This window comes from Triturus cristatus, chromosome 3_1 (genome assembly GCF_964204655.1).
Source record: "Triturus cristatus chromosome 3_1, aTriCri1.1, whole genome shotgun sequence".
NCBI classification, from domain to species: domain Eukaryota; kingdom Metazoa; phylum Chordata; class Amphibia; order Caudata; family Salamandridae; genus Triturus; species Triturus cristatus.
The window spans coordinates 1,064,777,289-1,064,799,580 of record NC_140583.1 but is presented as its reverse complement, the minus strand read 5'-3'; the positions used below and the strand labels follow the sequence as shown (position 1 = coordinate 1,064,799,580).

The window sequence follows — 22,292 nt, the reverse complement described above, 5'->3', positions numbered from 1 at the left end:
GGCACCACTCTTCCTTGGCCAGCCGCCATCTCTGCTTAACCCTAAAACAAACAGTCTCTTGTCGGCCAGCAACAAAGAAGCAAAAAAGACTAGATGTGTGAACAAGATAGCTGCATGTGTACTAGAGCCTCCCTTTTGGGCCTGTGCCTACCGAGGTTGTTTATTTCATGTTGACTGCACTCCTGTCTCGGCTGTGTGAGGAACAGGGACTCTGCATTAGGGCACTAGACTGTGATTGCCCTGACCCAGCAGTGGCACCAGATGGACAATGCAGTCATGGAAGGAGCATATAATGCAGCTCTGCACTGCGACACATGGCCTGACTTCCGGCCCTGTTTTGGCAAAGCGGTCTCCAGCTGCTCTGTGCCAGAAAAGCAGACGGACTAGTGAGACACTCAAGCCTTCGACCCATTATGTGTGGTGTACCTAGTCAGCGCAATTCAGGCACACGATGCTGATTGGTGCTTTTATTTACTGCACTGCCTAAGTTGCGTGGGATCAGTATTCGGAGTGAGGTAGCAATAGGCTGTGATCGCACCACTCTGGCAGCAGCTCTAAACAGGTGATGTAATCAGAAAGGGAGCCCAAAATGCCAGTTTTCACTGCACAGTAAGTTGCAATTGCTGCATATAGGCAAAGTCTTGTGCAGTCGAACTGAGACTATGAACTCTAAACGTTTAAATTGCTTGCTGAATCTGCCTGCACTGGCTAAAAAATTTAAAGAAACTAAACAAACTGATTAAGTGAAAACTGTAGGGAGTCTGGGACTTTTACAGAAGCCTAACAAGGGAGTCCCTTGAAAGGTGGGGGCCCAGGGCCAGAGCTCTCTTCGCCCATGCCTTAAAACGTCTCGGCAGCAGCCTTAGGAAGGTGCATCTTGTTTTGGGCTTGAGGGTCCAAGAGGGCCACGAGCTGAGCCAGGGAAGTGTCTCGAGCCTTCAGTGACCTACGGCCTTACAGGAAAGGGCGGGGTGGGGGTTTGGTGAAGGTTAGGCTCCGTGTGTGAGTTAAGTGGTAGGAGAGCAGGAAAAACATTGCATGTTAGATTAAAGCAGGGATGGGGGTGTCACGAAGACAAAAGGGAAGGGGACACAAATTGAAAGTAAGAGGGAGGTAGGAGTGTAGAAAACTGAATGTTGGATAAAGAAATTGTGGTGAAACACCAAGCGATTAACATCTTTGGCAAAGCCATTAGGTCTCGCCTATGCAAGAGGTATTGGCTTTGCCAATGAGTTTTAAAGGACCCATGGTAAACAGGCTATGCTCCACAAGAGGATAGACATGTCGGAAAGCCTAAACCAAATCAAACCAGAAAATAGAAAGCAAGCAAATGTGAGTTACAAAACACAAAGCTAATGGTAAGCAATGGGCAGAATGTATTCCCGGGGAAGCTTTCAGAATGTCCACAATGAGTCTTTAGCAATCTGATAGGCTTCAACTTTAAAAGGGAAAATTAGAAGATGGGGGAAATGTCAGCGGATAAAAAGATATAACTGCCAAACAAGAAGATATGGGGAAACTGTAGTTGCCTGGATGGGGTTATGCTGGGGCACTTGGAATTTGGAGAGAGTGTTCTCTCTTTGAAGTACACTGTGACATGAATTCAGCAAAGTGGAGCTGTTCCTTGCTGGCTGGCGAGCACAAGATGTCTTCTTTGCTCTGCTTAGTATGAAATAAGCTGCCTACCTGCTCATAGCTATTGGAGTCTTGCTGTCATCATTTAGATAATCACCACACCTTTTTGGTGACAAGTCGACTACCAGCCACCCTGCTGTACTGTCGCAAAAGTTGGGGAAAGATGTTTGCTGAAGGCTATGCTTCCCGGTGACTCAGACAGATCAAAACACTCGTTTTGGTTATGGAAAAAAACTAATTTATTGTTTGTGGGGTGTGGAAACATTTTGAGCTTACTTGTGGGAAAGGATATTCACAATCTTGACTGACCAAAAACCTCTTATATTTAGCCTCATTGGTGAATATGTAAACAGTTACACGCCTTGAAATGCACACGTGTTGTTGAAGCTGCTTCAATACCACTTTGATATTCACCAAATTCCTGGAGACAAGAACTCCAGGGCTGATTATTAGTTGCAAATTCCTCTTCAGGAGGATGGAGACGTTGAGGACTGTGAGACTGGGTTGTCTTAATGCACCTGTGAATGTTGAGATATCTAATGCGATTACTGAGAATGAGTGGTGCGATGCTGCTGAAAACAATGCAAACAATATCAGACTCCAGGAGGTAGCCCATAAATCCTGAAGAGACTAGGGCAGTCATATGTATCAAACAACAATGTCTCAAAAGGATGTAAATTAAAGGTCAGTTACACATAGCACAAAACAATGGGGTGCTCACACAAGATATCAATTTTGTTTAAAATTATTAGCGTAGGGAGAAGAATCTTAAGTTTGGTTTTCAACCATCAGTCAAATTTTCAACTAAGCTGTGTATGGAAGATGAGTTACTGAGGGGTGCTGCCAAGTTAATTTCACTTGGGAAACTGAGGTCAGTCATTGTCAACAACGCTCATGAGTGACACATAGGTTGTACCATAACTAAGCACAGAGTTTGCTCTGCCTTTTGGTGGCGAGGCATGGATAAATATGTAGAAGAGTTAGTGAAAGCTTGTGTAGTCTGTACTGGATGTGAGAAAAACTCAGTTTGCACACTTCTCTCCTTCTAACCCATTGTTTATTATTAAGCCCTTGCTAAGAGGTTGGGATTGATCTGTTGGGTCCTCTCAATGTATTATCCTCCTGCAATCATTATGCTGTTGTTTTAGTGGACTGCTACTCTAAATGGCCAGAGGTTACGTTTCTGTCAGATCCCACCACCGCAGAAGTAATTGACTTTCTGAAAGATGTTTTCTCCAAAGAGTGATTTCCAGAATTCTTGGTATTCGAAAATGTGGGACGGTTTGTGAGCAGAAAAATGCAGCTTTTCCAAATGCAGTGGGAGTCAAAAATGTGAAAGGTTTTGCCATATCACGCTCAGACCAATGATTTAATTGACCGAATAAACTGTGTGATAGGAGAGTGTATTCAATGGGCTGTTGCGAACCAATGTGGTGTACTGAGAGCAGTCAGGACACTTATTTTGTTTTATGGAAGAACACCACACTCCGTGGCCGGTGTTTCACCCTTTCATTTCACAACGCCAATGAAGGCAGTGTCAAAGTCGAATCCAGCATGCATGAAAAAGTGGTTGCATGATTGTGGAGAAGTTCTTGTAAAGGATCCTCTTGCAGGGACAAATGTCAAAACTGCTCAAGCCAAACAGAAACAGGGTTTTGATTGGAAGAGAGGCACCAAGGTTGCACATCTCCAAGTGGGGGAGTGTCATATGCATCAGAAAAGATAATCATGCCATTAAGGGCAGCCCCAAGTCGGGTGATCCTTTTGTGGTTGACAATGTGGGAGACTGGTGAAGTCAGTGGTCGGTAGTCATTGATGGAATGTTGGGAGAGTTGTTACTCGGATGAAATCCTGGTTGGGCAAGATGGAAAGGGTCCTCTTTTTGATACACATATGACGACGGACAATGCTCCTGTTTTTTCTAGGAGTGTACAGACACCTAATATTCCTATTTGTTTCAGATAATTAACTTAATCATGGTATTGTTTATTTTTGCAACCTTCGTTTTCATTTCATTTACCTTATTATGGCTGAGTTTTTTTGTCCTTATGTGTTTTTTTTGAGAAGTGCCATGTAATGCCTTGGATAGTGTTATGCTGGGGGGACTTGGAATGTCGAGAGAAAGAGTGTTCTCTCTATGAAGAATGTTGAGGTTCGAATTCATGGAGTTGCAGCTGTTCCTTGCTGGCTGTTGCATGCAAGGTGGCTCATTTGCTCTACTTAAAAAAAAATTATGACCTGCTCATTGTTACAGACGTTTTACTGTCGTCCTTTGGATGATCACCATGGAAACACTTGGCGAGAAAATAGCGGGGCATGCTAGGAGATCATAATGGACAAATTCAAGGCACGAATTAGGGAAATACCTGCGGGGAGGATGGGTGTGGATGCCAGGTTAAGATAAAATTGAAATGCAAGGTGATAAGATAGGCAAGAATACCCAAAAGGAATATTCGGAAAAGGACAAAGAAGAAGATAAGAGGGAATCTGTGCGAGGAGCCTATGGCAAATGATTGGTGAGAATTTTGTGGCAGAGGACTCTGTCAATCTGGGATAAAGTTGTAACGTTAGGTGAGGGAAGACTCAAAGAAAAGGAATGCTCCAGTAAAACCAAGGTAATGCCATAATGCTATAGCATGTATCGCGGATTGAAGAACAAAACAGCTTCTTGAAGCTTAACATATGCATGTGACATGTAACATTGCCAAGAGAGTGATGGGCAACCCCTGCAAATAAAAATAGTGGCTGGCATTCTTGAGCTGTCCCTAAGCCAACATCAACACTAAATTATTAACAACCCCCACCACAACCATCTAATGTGACCAGGGAACATTACAATACTCCTCACCTAACTAAGAATTAATCTTTCCAGACCAACTAACCAACTTTCATCCCACCACCACAGGCAGCTTGAGCCCATTGGAATAACAGTTTCCCTCTGCAACCCCTGGACGTGTATGATCACCAGTATGTCTGCCCAGTGGGGAACTTCTATAAACAAAATACAGTACTGGGATCAGGTGCCCTCAGTCAGAAAAATGCAAAAACAACAGTTGATGGACAGAGTGCAGAACAATGTCATACATTCACACCAGTACAGAGATCTGGGCCTAAATCCATCGTTTTTTTGTTCACCATGCCATTCCAGTTTGAACCCAGCCATATGCAAATCAGTCTTTACCCTGTGCCTCATGGGAACAGTCCAGCCCGAACTGCCAAGCCAGGTCCTCCCTGGACTGGAAACAAGCATCCTAGGACCGGTTTCGGGGTTTCACCCCTCTTCAGCTGGGATAGCTTGATTCCAGTGCCATGGAGAGCATGGGACTCAGATCTGAGCATACCCGTCCCACTCGGGGTGACAAATGTAAAAACAACAGTTGATGGACAGAATGCAGAACAATGTCATACATTCACCACAGTACAGCGATCTAGGCCTAAATCCATCGTTTTTTTGCTCATCATGCCATTCCAGTTTGAACCCAGCCATATGCAAATCAGTCTTGACCCTGTGCCTCATGGGAACAGTCCAGCCCGAACTGCCAAGCCAGGTCCTCCCTATACTGGAAACAAGCATTCTAGGACCAGTTTCGGGGTTTCACCCCTCTTCAGCCAGGATAGCTTGATTCCAGTGGCATGGAGAGCACGGGACTCACGTCTGAGCATACCCGTCCCACTCGGGGTGACAAATGCAAAAACAACAGGTGAAGGACAGAATGCAGAACAATGTCATACATTCACCCCAGTGAGTGTTTGATTTGCTCAAGCGCTCGGTCCATCATACCCTTTGGTATCGCTCAGTCAGAAAAGGCACTTGGATGTCCAGATTGTTAATGTTGTGTTCGTCGCTGATGTGCTCCTTAATTTACCTTCTATGGGAAGTTGTGGGTATCAATGTTTGCCCAGGATGAAACAACACATGGAACAACTGTGAGAACCACAGTGGTCTTCAAGTTGTAGGGTTAACAATGTAGCCACTAGCAACGTCTCCTCTACGTAGCGTCTCCAGTACCAGTTCCTTGGCAACCACAGGTCTAGATGGTTCAGCACCTGATTTGACTGGCAAAACAGGAGAGAAGCAAATCTCACACCTGGAAAGGCCTGAGGTAGAGGGGGATATATCATAATATGAGGAGAGGAAGGTGTTGCAGCATGGGAGACAAGGGAGGGAGCTGGGCAGTCTTTCAGGAACTTGCTCCAAAGAGGGTAAAAGCTATTTACAGGGATAAGGCAAAGCAGCACATTTCAATTAAATATTTCCCGCACTTTTCCATTTCGCTGGCTTTCATGGTAAAAGTTCAGACCAGAGATTCTTCCAGGAGGTGGGGACCACTGCATTCCCCAGAATTCCCATGGTCCCACTTTTGACATTCAAGGCTCACATGTGCCTGGAATATTTTGGACGTCTCTACAACATCTGACACTGTTTTCCCACTTGCTATCCTTATTACCTAAATGAATGATTCACATTCATCCCCTCACTTGCTTTGAATCCTATCTTTTAGGTCAGATGCAAACACCCACCTGCTGAATTTAACACTGTATCGATTTCATATATGTGGGATTCCTGCAAGTCTCTCTTGCCTGCAATTTTATCTTTCAGGTTCTGTTGCTAAAATTCCACCTACCGCTTTTCTGCTCATCTGCCAAAACTTTGCCTTAAAGTGGCCAAAGAGTTTTGTGCTAACCTTTATATTGATATTATGTGTCTCCCTGGCCTGACCTACCTGCTCCTAGCCTCACCCTCATTATCCACACCAATGGCATGGTCAACCAAATACTTAACTTTCAGAAGTGTCTTGCATTGGTAGCCAGTTAGATGAACAAAAACAAACTGAAACAACACTGACAGGAATTATGTTCTTGTAGTGAGAGGTTGCTCCTCTACTTGGTCATCAAACTGGAGACCTGCAGATCTAGACCCTGTTTAACCCCTATTTCATAAATGCATAACTTTGGGGTCTCTTTGGTCAACGTCCATATCTATCTCCCCAAATCAACAAAGGCTACATGCAACTGGTTCTATCAGATCAAAATACTCTGCAAAATCGTCCCACTTCTTCCACTCACAATGCCTTAGCCAGTAACCCAAGTCATCCCAGCTCTTGCTAGGACAAAGACAATTCCATGTCAGGACCCGAGGCGAGAATTATGCATTACTTTCTTCACTTCTATTAAACAGCACGTTCAAAGATAAAAGTAAAAAAATACCTCAAACAGTAATACAATTCCCATGATCCACAGGGAGTAACCATGGCAACCATTAGCCCAATCAAGTAGCAGTCCGTGAGTCTATATAAAACACTCCATGCCGAAGTCCTTTCTCTTTCTTCACTGCTCTACATCAGTTAAGTCGCTTTTTCATTCCTTTCCTGACTGTATAGTTAGTGGGATATTTGGGCAGTCTGGCGTAGTCTTGTATAACTGATTTTGATTGTCCTGCGAGCACTCAATCCTACTTTCAGCATATCTTGACTGGCAAGTTGTTTTGCTACCGCGCGGTAGGCAATCCACCCAAGCACATCTCTTGAACATGTGTGGGTGCGCTAGGTGTCGCTCTTTCGTGCTTCCCAACACATTCCGTTGCGCCGCGGAGCAGCTCTGTCAGCGCTCCAGTGTTCACGTAGCGCTGAGGGAATTAGAGCGGCTCTGTCCTGCTTTGTGCCTCATTTCCCTCCAACCATGACTTGACACCACATGGGCGGTACAGCTGAAAGGGCTTAGCCCGGTTTTCTTCCTTGGTGATTCAACCGCAATTGCGGTAAGAGTAGAAGGGCGTTACCAGCTTTGTGGGTAAAAACCTCACTAACCATCTGAGAGCACCAGTGAGTGAGCTGCCCTTATAAATAGTGCATGGTGTAGTGTGTTTCACCCTTCAGTATGCAGTCCCAGAGGGACCACGATTACTCATCCTCATGTACCTCAGAGGAGCTACGGCCCACCCAGCGGCGCCTTCCTGCAGAGGTGGACAAGCTTCTCTCCCAAGCTATTTCTCAGGCGCTTGCCCCTCTGCAGGAGAGTGTCGCCAAGCTGTTGGCCCAGGTTTAAAAAGGCACAGGGATCCTGGGGGACGGGAGGGCTTGGCCCAGTGGTGTGTCCTTGGTCCCCACACATAAGGCCGGCAAGCGTGACGTGGAGCACCTAGAAGAGTTTGGCCGTCTGGCTGAGGTCTTCCATAAGAGTGCACGCACGCTGAAGGAAGCACCCTACCGGGAAGATGACACACCCAGGGTAATGGGCGATGACGTCGCAACGGACTTTGACCCCGAGGAGGGGTTTCCCCGATCTGGGGGAGGGTGACTTAGAGGATGACGATGTTTCCTCCGATGAGGCCCAGGACTCAGGCAGATTCTGGCGTCCGCATTTGGTCAATTCAGAAACATATAAGGGAGCCCCTGACATGTTTGACCCAGAGGAAATATATCAACCGTGCTCCGCTGAGTGGGTCCCTGAGAGAAAGGTAGCAGAGTATGTGGTGAGTAAGATAAGCCAACCTCTTAGCAAGGAGGTGAGAGCCCGCCTCTGCGAAAATGCCCCAGACCATCGCTAGGGGATAAGGTCACAGCGACCCTGAAAATTGACCCCAAACTGTGTACCTTCTTCGCCAAATATATGAGGGACCCCAAGAAGGGGATAGACCGGTCCTGGAGGGCGTGCCAGTACAAACTACTTCCAGACGTAGTGGGGCCCTTAACTAAGATCATTGAGCTGGCGGAACAGGCTAAACAGTCGGAGAGGCCACTCCCCACAGACGATGTAGCGGGCTGGACGCAGAGGGCGAGCTGCCTCCTTGGCAACCCCAACTGCGCCCTCTCTGCGGAACATCGTTGTTCCCTCCTAATCAAGATCGATCCCAAGCTGGGGGAGCCACCTTCTTCGGAGGCAGGTCTAGGGCACTCTTTTCAGCGAACCTTTAGTCAAAGAACTGGTAAAGTTAGTCTCCACTTTTTCGGCCCTTGACAAGACCCAGTCATCAATGAAGAAGATCTTTCCCGGTAAGATTTTTGGAGGAGCCGGAAGAGGCAGGGGTTGCTCCTTCGGCCGCCAGTTCTACCAAGGCCCTAACAGAGCCCAAGCAAAAAGGAACAATGGAGGGCACGATGGCCGTCAAGGGACCTTCTATCCTTCACGTGGCGGTGGAAGAGGAAAGCATAGTTGGGCCAGGGGAGCGGCCAAAAACAGCAATGGATACAACGGTAAGCTGCGTTCTGTCATCACCGTTTGTTGGTGGTTGTGGAGGGGGAGGCTACGTCTGTTCGCACACAAATGGGCAGAGTTAACGGCAGACCAGTGGGTGCTGGAGACCGTCCAAGAGTTCCACATCGAGTTCTATGGAACTCCAGTGTAGATAGTAAGACCCCGTCCACTGTTCTTTTCCGCACAGGACAAGTTTAAGATAGACAAAGAAATGCAGGACCTTCTGGCCAAGGGTGCGATATGCATTTCAGAGCTTCATCCCAGAGGGTTCAACTATCTGTTTCTGGTCGAGAATAAGGACAAGAGGTTCCGTCCGGTGATCAACCTCAGGTCCTTCAACGAGTGGCTTGTTTAGCACCACTTCAAGATGAAGGGGATCCACCTCCTCAGGTATCTACTTTTACAGGATAACTGGTTAGCACATCAAGACCACAAGGACTGGCAGTCCCCATTTTTCATCCACATTGCAGGTTTCTCCAGTTGGACTGGAGAAGGCAGATCTTCGAGTTTCAGACTCTCCTGTTTGGCCTGTCATCAGCACCTTGGTGCTTCAAGGAGTTCCTCAAACTGGTGGTGGAGCACCTCCAGACACAGGGCAAGAGGTTAAATATCTACCTGGACGACATCCTGCTGATGGACCCATCACAGGATCTTCTAGCAGCCCACCTGAACACCACCATATCTCTTCTCCAGGATTTAGGGTTTGTCATAAACCAACAGAAGTCAGATTTGACGCACCAGCAGAACGTTACCTTTCTGGGGTTCCAGGGTGGCGACCCTGATCTTGCTGGGCCAGATAATAACCAAGATCAAGAAGGAACTGCAGAAGGTTCTCAGGAGGGACAGAATCTCCCTACGACAAGTGGCCAGGGTTGTTGGTTTGTTACCATCCTCGATACAGGGCATCTTCCCGGGACCATTACACTACAGAGCCATGCAGAGGCTGAAGGCAGCGCACCTTAGGAGGGGCCTTACATATTCAGAGCTGGTGACTTTGACGTCGTAGGCCCAGACTGAGATGCTATGGTGGATAACCACATGAAGGCATGGAACAGGTGGGTGATCTTCGGGTCCCGCCAAGACTAGGGAGCCAGATGCAGCTCGATCTCCATGGGAGGCAGGTGGACAGAGGAGGAATTGACCCTCCAAATCAATTGTCTCGAGCTACTGGCGGGCTTGTTTGCTATTCAATCTATTACGAGGGCCAGGGTATCGTGCTGTGTACTCCTGAGGATGGACAACATGACATCAGTACAATATATCAACTGGCTGAGTGGTACCCGATCATGTGCTCTGGCGGAGCTAGCCAAGGACTTCTGGCACCACTGCCTCCAACGACAGATCTCAATGATAGCGGAATACCTCCCAGGAGCGCTAAATTCAGTGGCAGACTGGAACTCCAGTTACCTCAGGGAAGCCAGCGATTAGAGACTCTGTCCGGGGGTATTTCAGGCTCTAATGACGCACTGGGGTCCTTGCCAGGTGGACCTATTTGCCTCCAGATGGAACACACAGCTTCCATGCTATGTCAACTGGAGACCAGATCCGGTGGCGGAGGATGCCTTCCTACAGGACTGGTCGATGGATCAAGTTCACGCCTTCCCTCCCTTCCTATTTATCCAGCGAGTGGCGGCTCAGGTCAGGCGTCAACGGGCCTCTCTAGTGTTGCTCACTCCGATCTGGCATTCACAAGCATGGTTTCCTTTTCTCCTGGAGCTTGCATGGGATGCTCCGGTACGTCTACCATTGTTTGCCGAGATCCTGACGGACCCCCTGGGCCATCCATATCCTCTGGTTCTCCAAGGCCACCTTCATCTCATGGCATGGAAGATTACAGGTGATGCTGGTAGGACGTCAGACTTTTGCAGGGAGCTGTACCCCTCATCCAACAGGCATGGGCTCCGGGGACTATCAAGAGATACAGATGGGCTTGGAGGAGATGGGTTCGTTGGTGTGTGGAGAAACACCTGGATCCCGTGGACACCAGCATTAACAGTGTCATCAATTTCCTGGCAGAACTTTTCCGGGAGGAACTGGCATACTGCACCATCAGCTCCTTAGGTCGGCTATCTCAGCGGGCCATATTCCAGTGAACAATGTTCCGGTGGGTGAACATCCCTGTGTAAGTAAATTCCTCAAGGGTATCAGGATGTCCGTCCCCTCGAGCCCTGATGCGCGGGCCTGTGGGACATCAATCTAGTCCTGTGTCTTTTGGCATCGTGGCAAAGCAATCAATTCTTTTCTAGGAAGGAAATATCAGCGAAACTGGCAATGTTGCTCTGTCTCATTTCTTGTAAGAGAGGTTCGAATGTACGGGCTTTAGACTGGACAGCTAGGATTTTTATCCCCGAGCGGGTCACCTTCAACATCTCCAGGAGAATGAAGACAAGTACCAGGTTGGTATTTTATCCAGCTTTTCCAGATACCCCCAAACTGTGTGTGGTCAGGTGCCTGAAGGCATTTGGGGATATGACAATGGAGGTTCGACCCCCAGGAGAGCGGCAACAGCTTATTGCCATCAAAAAGCCTTTCAAGGCTGTGTCTGGGTGAGATGGGTCAAGGCAGAGGCCGGCATTGATACCACTGATTTTGGGGTTCATTCCACCAGGGGGACTATGGCTTCCAAAGCTGTCCAGGTAGGGGGCAGACTGGAAGATATCATGAATGTGGCAGATTGGTCTTCGGACTCCACTTTCAAAAGGTTCTATTTTAAACCAATCTATGACGCAGCCGCACTGGTGGTAAGTAATCTTTGAACATGCATAATCCTCGCCTCCGGTCCTGACATAGAATGAAAAATGTACTAGTTAACATGAAGGAAGGTTTCAATTCTTTTAAGGAAGCACAGGCAAGGATTATTGCCCCCTAGCCTGCTTTCTCCATGCTACCCCTCTCTTGGGGGAATTATGGGAGGGTCCTTACATGGACTTGGACGAAGACAACTGGATTCCGCGATTAACAGAGAAGTATTGTTTTTCATTCGGGAAAAGACTGTTGTTCTGTATCATTGTTCAGAGCTTGACTCTCAACCCCATAAGCATATGTAAGTTGTAAGATGTTTCACGATGATGACTATGTTGTTCCTACAATTTTCAGACTAATTCAGTTCATTATGAATTGCATTTCCCTTATGGTAATTTAATGAGATTATGGTTTAACATGTCATTATTAGTGACCAATATGGCTATGTGGTTAGGTGCTAACGATTCCCTATCCTCTTAGGTTAGGTTACAAAGACGGAATGAGGTCCAGCGTGCTTAACTTCCTTCAGTGAAGTAGAGGAAGGACTACGGCATAGAGTGTTTTATATAGACTCACAGACTTACTTGATTGGGATAATGGTTGCCATAGTTACTCCCTGTGGTTCATGTGAGTTGTAGTACTGTTTGAGGTTTTTTTACTTTTATCTTTGAACGTGCTGTTTAATAAAAGTGAAGAAAGTAATGCATCATCCTCGCCTCCGCGCCCTTATTAGAATTGAAACTTTCCTTAATGTTAACTAGGAAATTTTAAATTCTCTCCATCTCTGCCTTCCTTACTCTCTTAAGACCAGATTGGAGACAGTAGCTGAAAGTTTATTCTTTGACTTTCTTCTTTCCCATATTTCCCCCCAAACTTTTAGCCTTGCACTTGTTACTTGTCAATAAAAGATCTAATTTCAAGAGGCTCTCCTATGTACCTCCAAGAAGTTTATCCTATAGGACTGGACCACCTAAAATTTGACAGGTATCATCATCGCGGTTCACTCAGAGCTTTCAAGTCTCTCCTACTTCACCTTAGTTTTCTAAACAAAGTTCTGCTAAAAAGATCTTTCTCTTTCTCATAACTAAACTATGGCACTCATCTGACTGCTCTCTACCTGCACAGAACCACCTCCTTTCCCAAACCTTTGAAGACTTTGCTCTTTAACCACCTCAATTTCACATAGCCTGGGTATAGATAGCAAAAGACACACAATTTATGGATAGAATGCAGCACAAATGAAAACATTCACCCCCAGTCAAGAAATCTGGGTTAAGGCCCTGTGCCTCATGGGAACAGTCCAGCCGAACTGCCAAGCCTGGTCCTCCCTGGACCGGAAACAAGCATCCTAGGACCGGTTTCAGGGTTTCACCCCTCATCAGCGAGGATAGCTTGATTACAATGGGACAGTGAGCTCGGGTCCCAAGTCTGGGCATACCCGGAGCACTTAGGGCGAGAATGCAAAAGACACACAATTGTCGGACGGAATGCAGAACAAATCAAAACATTCCCCCCCATTCAAGAGATCTGGGTTAAATCCATCATTCTTTTGCTCACCATGCCACCCCAGTTTAGACCTGGCCATATGCAAATCAGTCTTGACCCTGTGCCTCGTGGGAACAGTCAGCCCGAACTGCCAAGCCAGGTCCTCCCTGGACCGGAAACAAGCATCCTAGGACCGGTTTCGGGGTTCCACCCCTCATCAGCCAAGATAGCTTGATTCCAGTGGAACAGTGAGCCCAGGACCCACGTCTGGGCATACCCGGCACACATAGGGCGAGAAAGCAAAAGACACACAATTTATTTTTGCATGGGTATAAATAGCAGCATCTCAATCTAGCGCCAGGGCAGCATGTGTGTAAACTACCCGTTTTCTAAAATTAAAATCAATCAAATCACATGAAGATATGAATTGAAAACCATTCCATAGGTCGAGCCTGACTAGTACATACCAGTACATATGCCTCAATTTTGGTTTAGAAAAGGTTTAGCTGTGTTTGTGTAGAAGAGGAAATACACTCTACTATGTAATTTAGATGTGGTCACACAAGAGAGAAGTCAGAATTACCATGATCATTTAGGCATCACAGACTCTTCCGTTGTCGAGTGTAATCTTCTGCAAGCTACAGGAGGTGCCATTCAACACCTTTTAGAAATCGTTTTTTTTTTAATAAGTGATCTCGTGCACAGCAGATTACAATGGCTTTCTCCTCTAGTGTGGACATCCACTCCGGGCACGTTGCCCTTCTATGCCACCTTTCTCCAGGACTAATTACAATTTGCAACCTGATGTTTGCCTCGTGGGTCTTTCCTTCCCTCAGAAAAGAAAATGTGAGTTGAGGAGGCACGAGGAGTGCAGTATGCAAATCTTGTGATTATCTTGTATCAGACGAGGTTAGGAAGCTAGTGACTACAGGTGACTGAAAGCTTTAGCCCCACCTGACCCTCTATTCTGGCTTGGGATGGTGCTAGGGCCCTCCTGAGCCATAGACTTTTCCAGGGACATTTCTTGAGTTGCAATATGGGCTATGAAAGCAGCAGCGCCAGATGTCTTAGGAAATACTGCAGAGGCCTGATTTTTTTTTTTAAATTGTGCTTTGGAAGTAAAATGACTGAACCGGAAGAGGCTAAATCAAAGCAGGCTCCTTGTGAGCAAAACTATTGCACTTTTAAACCACAGGGAGCAGAAAGTCTTCTGTGCAGTTACTCATATGTGCTGCGTGTCAACAGAAAATGATAGAATACTGGTTTGTGGCCTTCAACATCAACCTAAATCTAAGGCTGGGGATCTGTTTTAGGGAAGACTAAAATCAAGGACTAGGGACGAAAGATAAGTGCGTGCAACACATTACAATGCCTACAGAACTGTTTTTACATTACAAGTATGCTGCTTCAAGCCCCAGGATTCAAAATAAAATTTTCTATGATAAGATGGCTGGTTGAACCTGGCCAAACACATGACCGGGGAAGTTTGCCAGCTATTCATTTATTCCCACTCTCCACACTTTGAACTAAACTCCAACAGGATCACTTCTCATCCACCACTGATGGCCCACAGCAGAATAGGTAATGTCTTGTGGTCACAATATCATGTATTCCGCTTTATGTAGGTTGCTAGTAACGTGGACTCTGATCAGGAACCACTTTAGTTGCAACCCTCGGAGCAGACCCCAACAGGGTACATTTTAGAGACAGATGTCAGGTGACAGAAAGAGAGAACTTAGTAAAGATGACAGTAACAGTAGGGGTTGTGCAGACAAAAAAAGCTCATGATTGTTTGGAAAGGTTCTACTATATTTGCTAGCTCATTCGCCAAACACTTGTCTCACTCATGACAGACGATCAGTTAATCCACAGAACAGGCGTCTGTTTCTCTTTTATGGACAATAGAAGTGAGACAAAACAAAAATCACCATATTACAGGTTAGTTTTGGAAAAAATAAAAATGCAGGACCTGTAGCTTTCATTGCTAGTAATGTGCAGAATGATGTGCTCACATATATCTTTCTGTTTTTTACTTTGAGTCCACAGTTACAATACAGATTTCGTGAAGTTCGTGGTACTTGTCACAATAAGAAATACTGGTGACAAGAAAAGTCAGGGTTAACTATTAGGTGGCCCAGAGGGCCATATTTATGTGTAAGGCCTAGGGCGTGTGTACTTCAAGGTTTAAACCTAACAAATCTATTTACAAAGAACTAATCTAGTTTGTACGATAGAGGGACCCATGTCACCAAACATAAGATTGCTCCTTTATGTGTATTCCTTGGACAATCAATGAATGAAATATGAGCAAATGGTGATGTGAAAAGTGGTACAGAACAAGCAACCCAGAAATTTTCTGCACACAAACACTGATAGAGGCAGAATGGCTGAAAATGATATTGATAACAGAATGTACTAGCCCAATGCAAACACAAGGAGATGATGGACGGAGCGTCAGACACTCACCCCCAGTCACAGATCTGGGTTGAATCCATCATCGTTCTTTAGCTCACTTCGCCACCCCAGTTCAGACATAGCTATATGCAAATCAGTCTTGACCCTGTGCCTCATGGGAACAGTCCAGCCCGAACTGCCAATCCATGTCTTCCCTGGACCGGAAACAAGCATCCTGGGACCGGTTCCGGGCTAACAGCCCTCATCAGCCAGGCTACCTTGAATCCAGTGGGAAAGTAAGCAAGGGGCCCACGTCTGGGCATACCCTTCCAACTTAGGGCGAACAAAGCAAACACAAGGAGATGATGGATGGAGCGCTGAAACTTTTCAGACACTCACCCCCAGTCACAGATCTGGGTTGAATTTCATTGTTCGTTAGCTCACTTCGCCACCCCAGTTCAGACACAGCTATATGCAAATCAGTCTGTACTAACCCAATGCCTGTCAATCCATTATGCTGTGCATTACCTTTCAAAGCATAACTCACGAGTGTCCAAAAGGCCACATCAGTATGTTTTGGCTTTTCCTACTGGTTTTGTGGTAAACTTCATCAAGACTCGAGGGGCCTTTTTTAAGACGTACCTCAAGGGATAAGTAAAATTAAAAAACAAAAGCAGCCAAACCTGTGCCCTGTTTTTGACAGCCTGTCTGGAAAATGGTAACCGGGCAACTAATGGACTCCAAAACAATTTCCAAGAGTGGTTTGTGCATCTATCCGTGAGTTAGTATCTGCCAAGTCTGTAGCATAAAGGAGGGGATAATGGCTATGAGCGGAGATATTTAAATGCATTCATTGTATTTAGGGGTTTGCAGAAACACCAGAAATCGAGTAACGAGTCTTATTTTGCAGATAAAAATGTTCTCTCCAGCATAACAGTCTGCATATAAAGTCTCAAGATATTCATATTGCGATAACGATGGCATTTTTCCTTATTGTGATTTCAATGAAGTTGTGGCCCGGACAGCGACTCCTCACATGTAAGGGCAGTTTCAAGAATACTTCACACGGGGGTGTAGTAGAAGACACAAAGCAAAAAATATGGTGTAAAAAAGTTGAGATTCAAGCTTGTGCAAACGCTCCTATACACTGGGCCAACTTTCACTTCACTATGTTCCCAGCCAAAAGGAAGACCTAAGGGACGATGAAGAGCAGGTAAAAGAAACTAGAAAACCACAACAGTGATGAGCGAGTCCCCTTTGAAAGCTGGCTACAGTTTATATTTCAACCATATACTGCATTGCAACCCGTGCAGGCGTTCAAGGCAATTGTACCACATACTTCTGTTAAGTAAAAAATATTAGCATGACCAGACTCACCCGATCCTTGCCAGCCTGTTCATTTAGGGCCTTCACCCAAGCACGCTGCCAGTTTTCCCGGAAGGATTTAAAAGCGAATAAAGACGAGAGAAGACCCCGGACACCAGCTTCTGGGACACCAGAGCCTTCCCGAGCTGACACTCTTAACTGCAGCAGCGACTTCCAGATGCCCGATGGTTCCGGTGGATTTTGGTTGCGCCGGCTCCAAAGACCCTGGGAATACTGTGCAAGCCAGACAAGCAGAGTGAGCAATGAGGCTGCAAATAGCAGCAGCAGGCTTAACCACCCTAAGTCTAGGTCCAGTCCTGCGGGCACCTGCAGCAGCTCCCACAGAGCCTGCATGTTGAGGGCAGACGATAGGGGTTGGGGGTACCGTTCAGGAGCCCATGAGGTGGATATTAGGCGCACCAATTTCGTGAGAAAGGATGGATTTTAATCATTATCTCAGGAGGCAGAGAGAGGACTGGGCTCAACAAACAACTCATAAAAAGAACAGTAACAAATAAAATAGGACAGAATGATGGGTTCTCATATCAATGGGAAGGATGAGACAGGCTGAATTATGGGACTGGAGGTCCTTGTTCACTGGCTCAAGAGGTGGGGCCCATGAGAGAGGGTTGTGTTGACTCGAGAGCTTACAGAGTAGAGAATGGAGATCATAGTACTTGCAGAGGATGTGGTAACTTTTTGGACAACGAACATCGCAATTTAGGAAGACACTTGATTCTACTTTCAATGAGGCAATGAAAAACAGTTGAGGTATCTAAAAGAAATTGGTTGTGGCTCGGTACGAGAGTGGTACCAAGTATCAAAGTGGAGTTTGTCTATTAAACATAGGGCTATACTTTCTAGATTATTTTTAAGTGGCTTAATTCAGAGGAGTTCGTTTTTTGTTTATTCAGGGGCGCAAGTTCCTATGAGGCTAGGTAGCTGGGTATGAGTATGGCTCTCAGGGTGAACGTTTCTTCCTTGGATGGTAGGAATTAAAATCTATGTATGATACTAATACGAGCAGGGGTGGCTATCTCAAAGCTAATGACGGTACCTCAGTTGTTGAGTGCTATATTGATTTGTCTACGAGGTGGAGTACTAGAAGGTGCTTTCTGGAGACTGCTTATTGAGAGGTATCTGTGCATTCAGCTTGTTTCCAGAGGGTCATATTGGTGGCAGTTATTCCTTAGTCTTGACCACTTCATTGAAAATATGGAACTGCTACTTGTAAGGTAATGGGGTATTTACACTGTTGACAGAGAGGAAAACATGGGGCTGCTGCGTGGGAAGTAGGAGAAAATGATGTTTGAGAAGAGGGTACTACTTTCTGGAAGATATCGTGAAAATACAGGACCCGTTGCTTGGATGGGGTGTTTTGCAAAGGGGCAGGTCTCGATCTAGAATACATAGAGCATATGTAGGCTGGGGTATTGATGGGGGTCTGCTCCGTACTTGGCAATAGGGGTCTTGGTGTGGGGTCGAGATGCCTGGGATGGATCCTGGTGTGGGGTCCTGTTAACCACCTGGGATGACCTGCTACCTAAGATAGGGGAGCTCTTGACGTGTGGAAGTCATTCACCTAAAAACAGATGTTAAGTGAGGTTTCGTTGCCTGGCCGGGGCTTTACAGTGTGCTACCTGTTACCCGAATCAACGATTTTATGGTAGGGGTCTTCCAAAGGAGAAGTGGGTCTTGATCTGGGGCTTCGGCTCCTGGAAGAGGCTCTTGATTTGTGTGGGTCTCATTACCATAACAAGGGTTCCTGGTGGGGTGATAGCTGTCACCTGTGTTGGGAGTTCGGGATAGGGGAGCCTTGTTACCCGTGAGGAGTTCTAGATGCGCCCTGTACCCTGTGAGTGAGTTTCTATATGTAGTTCGGCTACCTGGACGGGGATCTTCAAATATGATGGTATCGCTGTTTGAAAGGGGATCCTGGTGTGATGGTACCTGTAACCTGGGAAGAGCGCTGACGTGTGGGAGGCAAACTAGTTTAAGGGAGTACTCGTCAATAGTTCTACCTCTAAGACGGTGCTCCTAGTGCGTGGAAAGCTTACGATTTAGGGGTAGTCTGCCGGTGCGAGGGTTTCGTTACGTGAGCGTACTGACTTGTGGGCCCTGTAACCAAGAGGAACCTTGAAGTTATTGAGTCCTGCTACTAAAACGGTGGACCTTGGTCAGGTTGGAAGGGGTAGTTTCCTCGGAGATGCCTGCTGGTGGGGGTGTCTGTCCGTGAGGTGTAGAGTGACTGGGGGCTTTTCAGGGGTCCGTCGCTGGGCTCTACGGGCCGGGACCGGTACAGGCTTCTCGCCTCTCCTTTCCCGGCCCAGACTCCCTGGATCCGTGTCCGTGATTTTGGGTCCGAGCTGCTCCCACTCCGTGTCCAGGGGGGTTTCTTTCCTTTTGCCGGATTCCACCGCCAGAGCTGTCAAACTAAGAGTGAGATTACAGCGCATGCGCAGAGCCAAGCTGTCACCCTGCGCACAAGACCCGCCCACTTCCAGGGTCTTAAAGGGGCAACTCGTAAAATAGGCGAATTATACCCAAACCAAAATGGCCGTGTTCCAAAAAACTTATGTAGGCACGCCCCGTGAGGGAAGGCAAAAATCTAACTTCTACAGCACTCGGCTGGTGCCATTTTGGTAGAGCGATGAGACCGATACCGTATGCGTTCCACGTATCTGCGATAACAATCTTTTCCCCAAATGTTGTGGAAATAGAATTTTATTATTTAATTTTGCAGTCAAACATTGTTTGCACATAAATTAATCATGTCTAGTAGTCCTTTCTCGCCTATGGAGTATCCTGGTATCTAGGGACATTAATCAGAGAACACATATGCATTGTACGTAGATGAAATACAATGCACTAATAGTTTATTCGCAGATTAGACATGCAAATGTGTACATGGGAGTCATACAGCGCTTCTAACAACTCTGCTGTGGCTTCAGAGCCCTTTTGGGACCCAGTACTGGATAGATGCCGCTTCTTTGAGATGTCTGCCATCGTGTCTACATATTTTCTACTTAGTCTGTCTTCTATTTCCATCTGTGACAGCTCACCCTTTCAGTCGTGTTTCAGGTTGCAGGGCAGAGCTAACTTCCTTGTTCTACCTTATTCGCACTTAGGCAACAGCAAGTTTGGTATGAGTTATTTTCAGTGAACAGGCACACACGAGTACGGCTGCGGGGCAGCCTTTTCCCAGCCATGGGTGGGCTGCCACTCTTCCCTTTGCTGATCAACTTCGGTGGGTCCCTCCTTGGCTTCTTGGGTACCATGACTCTTATTCCAGCATTTAAAGACCACTTTATAGCAGCCAAACTCTTCGGTGTGGACCTTAACAAGAGCAGCAAACAACCCATGTGAGTACAGATGGGGATGGTGCAGCCCACGTGAGTGTCAAAGGCCGATGCAGCACAAGTGAGGGTAGTGGTGTACAAATGCACATACAGAGGATGGTGCACTACATATGAGTACAGAGATCGGTGCAGTGGTTGAAATGGGCGGGATCAGACGGGCACTAAGCGCCCATACTTTTTAATTTAATGTAAACAGACCCCCTACTTTCTGTGTAAACATAACTTACGGGGTGGATAACTCCAAGAGCTGAAATGCTTCAGCTGCAGTGTAAAGCAGGGAGTCTTCTGTGCTGTGAAACCGAAGGCGGGCAGACAGTTAAACAACCATTCTTACCATGGTGCATGTTTACCTGAAAGAAATATAAATATGCACAAGGGTCAATCTACAAATGTAAAGGGAGCTCGCGGTATTGACTTTAATTTATGGAATCACTTTACACTTCCTGATGACACAGATTTATTGTTTTTGAGTGGTATTAGAAAGAAGTTACCAGCTGAGCTGTGAAGTGCGTGCTTTTTTTAAACCCTGTAACACAGCCCCTGCTCTGAAGGGGCTGCAGGAGCCTGTGTTAGGCCCCTAACTATTCTGCACTGCTCCAACCAGGTTTCAGTTCTGTGTCTTTCTGGTTACAGACACAGACCTCTAATAGAGGTTTCATAAACTATGATAGTGCATTTCCCACTGATGAACTTAACTTGCATGTATTTTACATTTAAACAGTGTGTTAGTTTATATGTACATACATGAAGGTGAAAGACAGAAAAAAGTTGCAGAATATTTTGTTTTTTAGCCAAACCTTAGACCCCGCTCCCATGATTACTTGCCCCGCCCCCATTAAGCACAACATCGCAGTTCCCTTACTTTTTTTTAATGCACTTCGACTGTTGGATTGGTTAAGCCAATCCTAGTAGATACTTTTGGACAGTTTGTGAATGTGCATATAAATGGTGATTGGGCAGTACAAGTGAGTAAAGTGGGTAGTGGTGGGCAAGACTCGAGCTCAACGGTCTTGTGGAACGTGCTTGTGCCTATAGGTACCTAGTGAAGCAGCAAGTTTGAGTATAGGGGATCGTGTGGCAGTACAAGTGAGATGAGATGCCTGTTTGAAGCACCTTTGAGCACAGGTGTCTGCTGTAGCAGCATGTGTGAGTTCAGGTGTCTGGGGGTGTGCCACACGCAAGTATGGCGAGTGGTGGTGGGATTTATGTGAGCGTACAAGATTTGAGAACAGAGGGATGAGGGTTCAGCGCAAGTCAGTACAGGAAGGTTGTCGAGGCAGTATGGGTAATGCATTTCGTGCCAGCACTGCAGATAGATCTGGAATCTCTCTAAACCTCACCCAGTAGACTGAAGTGGGATGTTCTATGTGAGCCTCTTTAGCCCATAAATCTAGCAAAGCAAAACCAAAGAGGATGATGGACGGAGTGTTGAACATTGCAAGCACTCGCCCCCAGTCAACTGATCTGGGTTTTTCTCCATTATCAATTTTTAGCTCACTCCGCCACCCCAGTTCAGACATGGCCATATGCAAATCAGTCTGACCCTGTGCCTCATGGGAACAGTCCAGCCCAAACTGCCAAGCCATGTCTTCCCTGGACCAGAAACAAGCATCCTGGGACTGGTTTCTGACTAATCAGCCATCATCAGCCAGGCTAGCTTGAATCCACTGGCAAAGTGAGCAAGGGACCCACATCTGAGCATACCCTGCCAACTTAGGGCGAACAAAGCAAAACCAAAGGGGAGGATAGACGGAGTGTTGAACATTGCAAGCACTCACCCCCAGTCAACTGATCTGGGTTTAATCCATCATCATTCTTTAGCTCACTCCACCACCCCAGTTCAGACATGGCCATATGCAAATCAGTCTGACCCTGTGCCTCATGGGAACAGTCCAGCCCGAACTGCCAAGCCATGTCTTCCCTGGACTGGAAACAAGCATGCTGGGACCGGTTTCTGGCTAATCAGCCATCATCAGCCAGGCTAGCTTGAATCCAATGGCATAAATCTAGCAAGACCTAGGATCCTCGCTGTGAGCCTCCTCTAACTACTGATATTAGTAAGAGTCGGGGTCTGTTCTGTGATCCTCCACATGCCTCATCGCTAGTTAGAGCTGAGCC

At 46.5% G+C, this 22,292-nt stretch overlaps 2 protein-coding genes across 3 annotated transcripts in view; one reads left to right on the top strand and one right to left on the bottom strand.

Moving 5' to 3' along the window:
• C2CD2L (C2CD2 like) overlaps window positions 1-19,262 on the bottom strand; it is a 171,528-nt gene extending 152,266 nt beyond the window's left edge. The window contains exon 1 of one of the 2 annotated variants that reach the window (XM_085645905.1): window positions 16,828-19,262. In XM_085645905.1, coding sequence (XP_085502031.1) covers window positions 16,828-17,169 — 342 coding nt within the window. In that variant the 5' untranslated portion in view covers window positions 17,170-19,262. The remainder of the gene's footprint in view (window positions 1-16,827) is intronic. The other variant, XM_085645906.1, reaches the window with a different exon arrangement.
• Window positions 19,031-22,292, top strand: part of DPAGT1 (dolichyl-phosphate N-acetylglucosaminephosphotransferase 1) — a 36,518-nt gene continuing 33,256 nt past the window's right edge. The window contains exon 1 of the mRNA XM_085645907.1: window positions 19,031-20,177. Within this exon, the coding sequence (XP_085502033.1) occupies window positions 20,023-20,177 (155 nt within the window). The 5' untranslated portion in view covers window positions 19,031-20,022. The remainder of the gene's footprint in view (window positions 20,178-22,292) is intronic.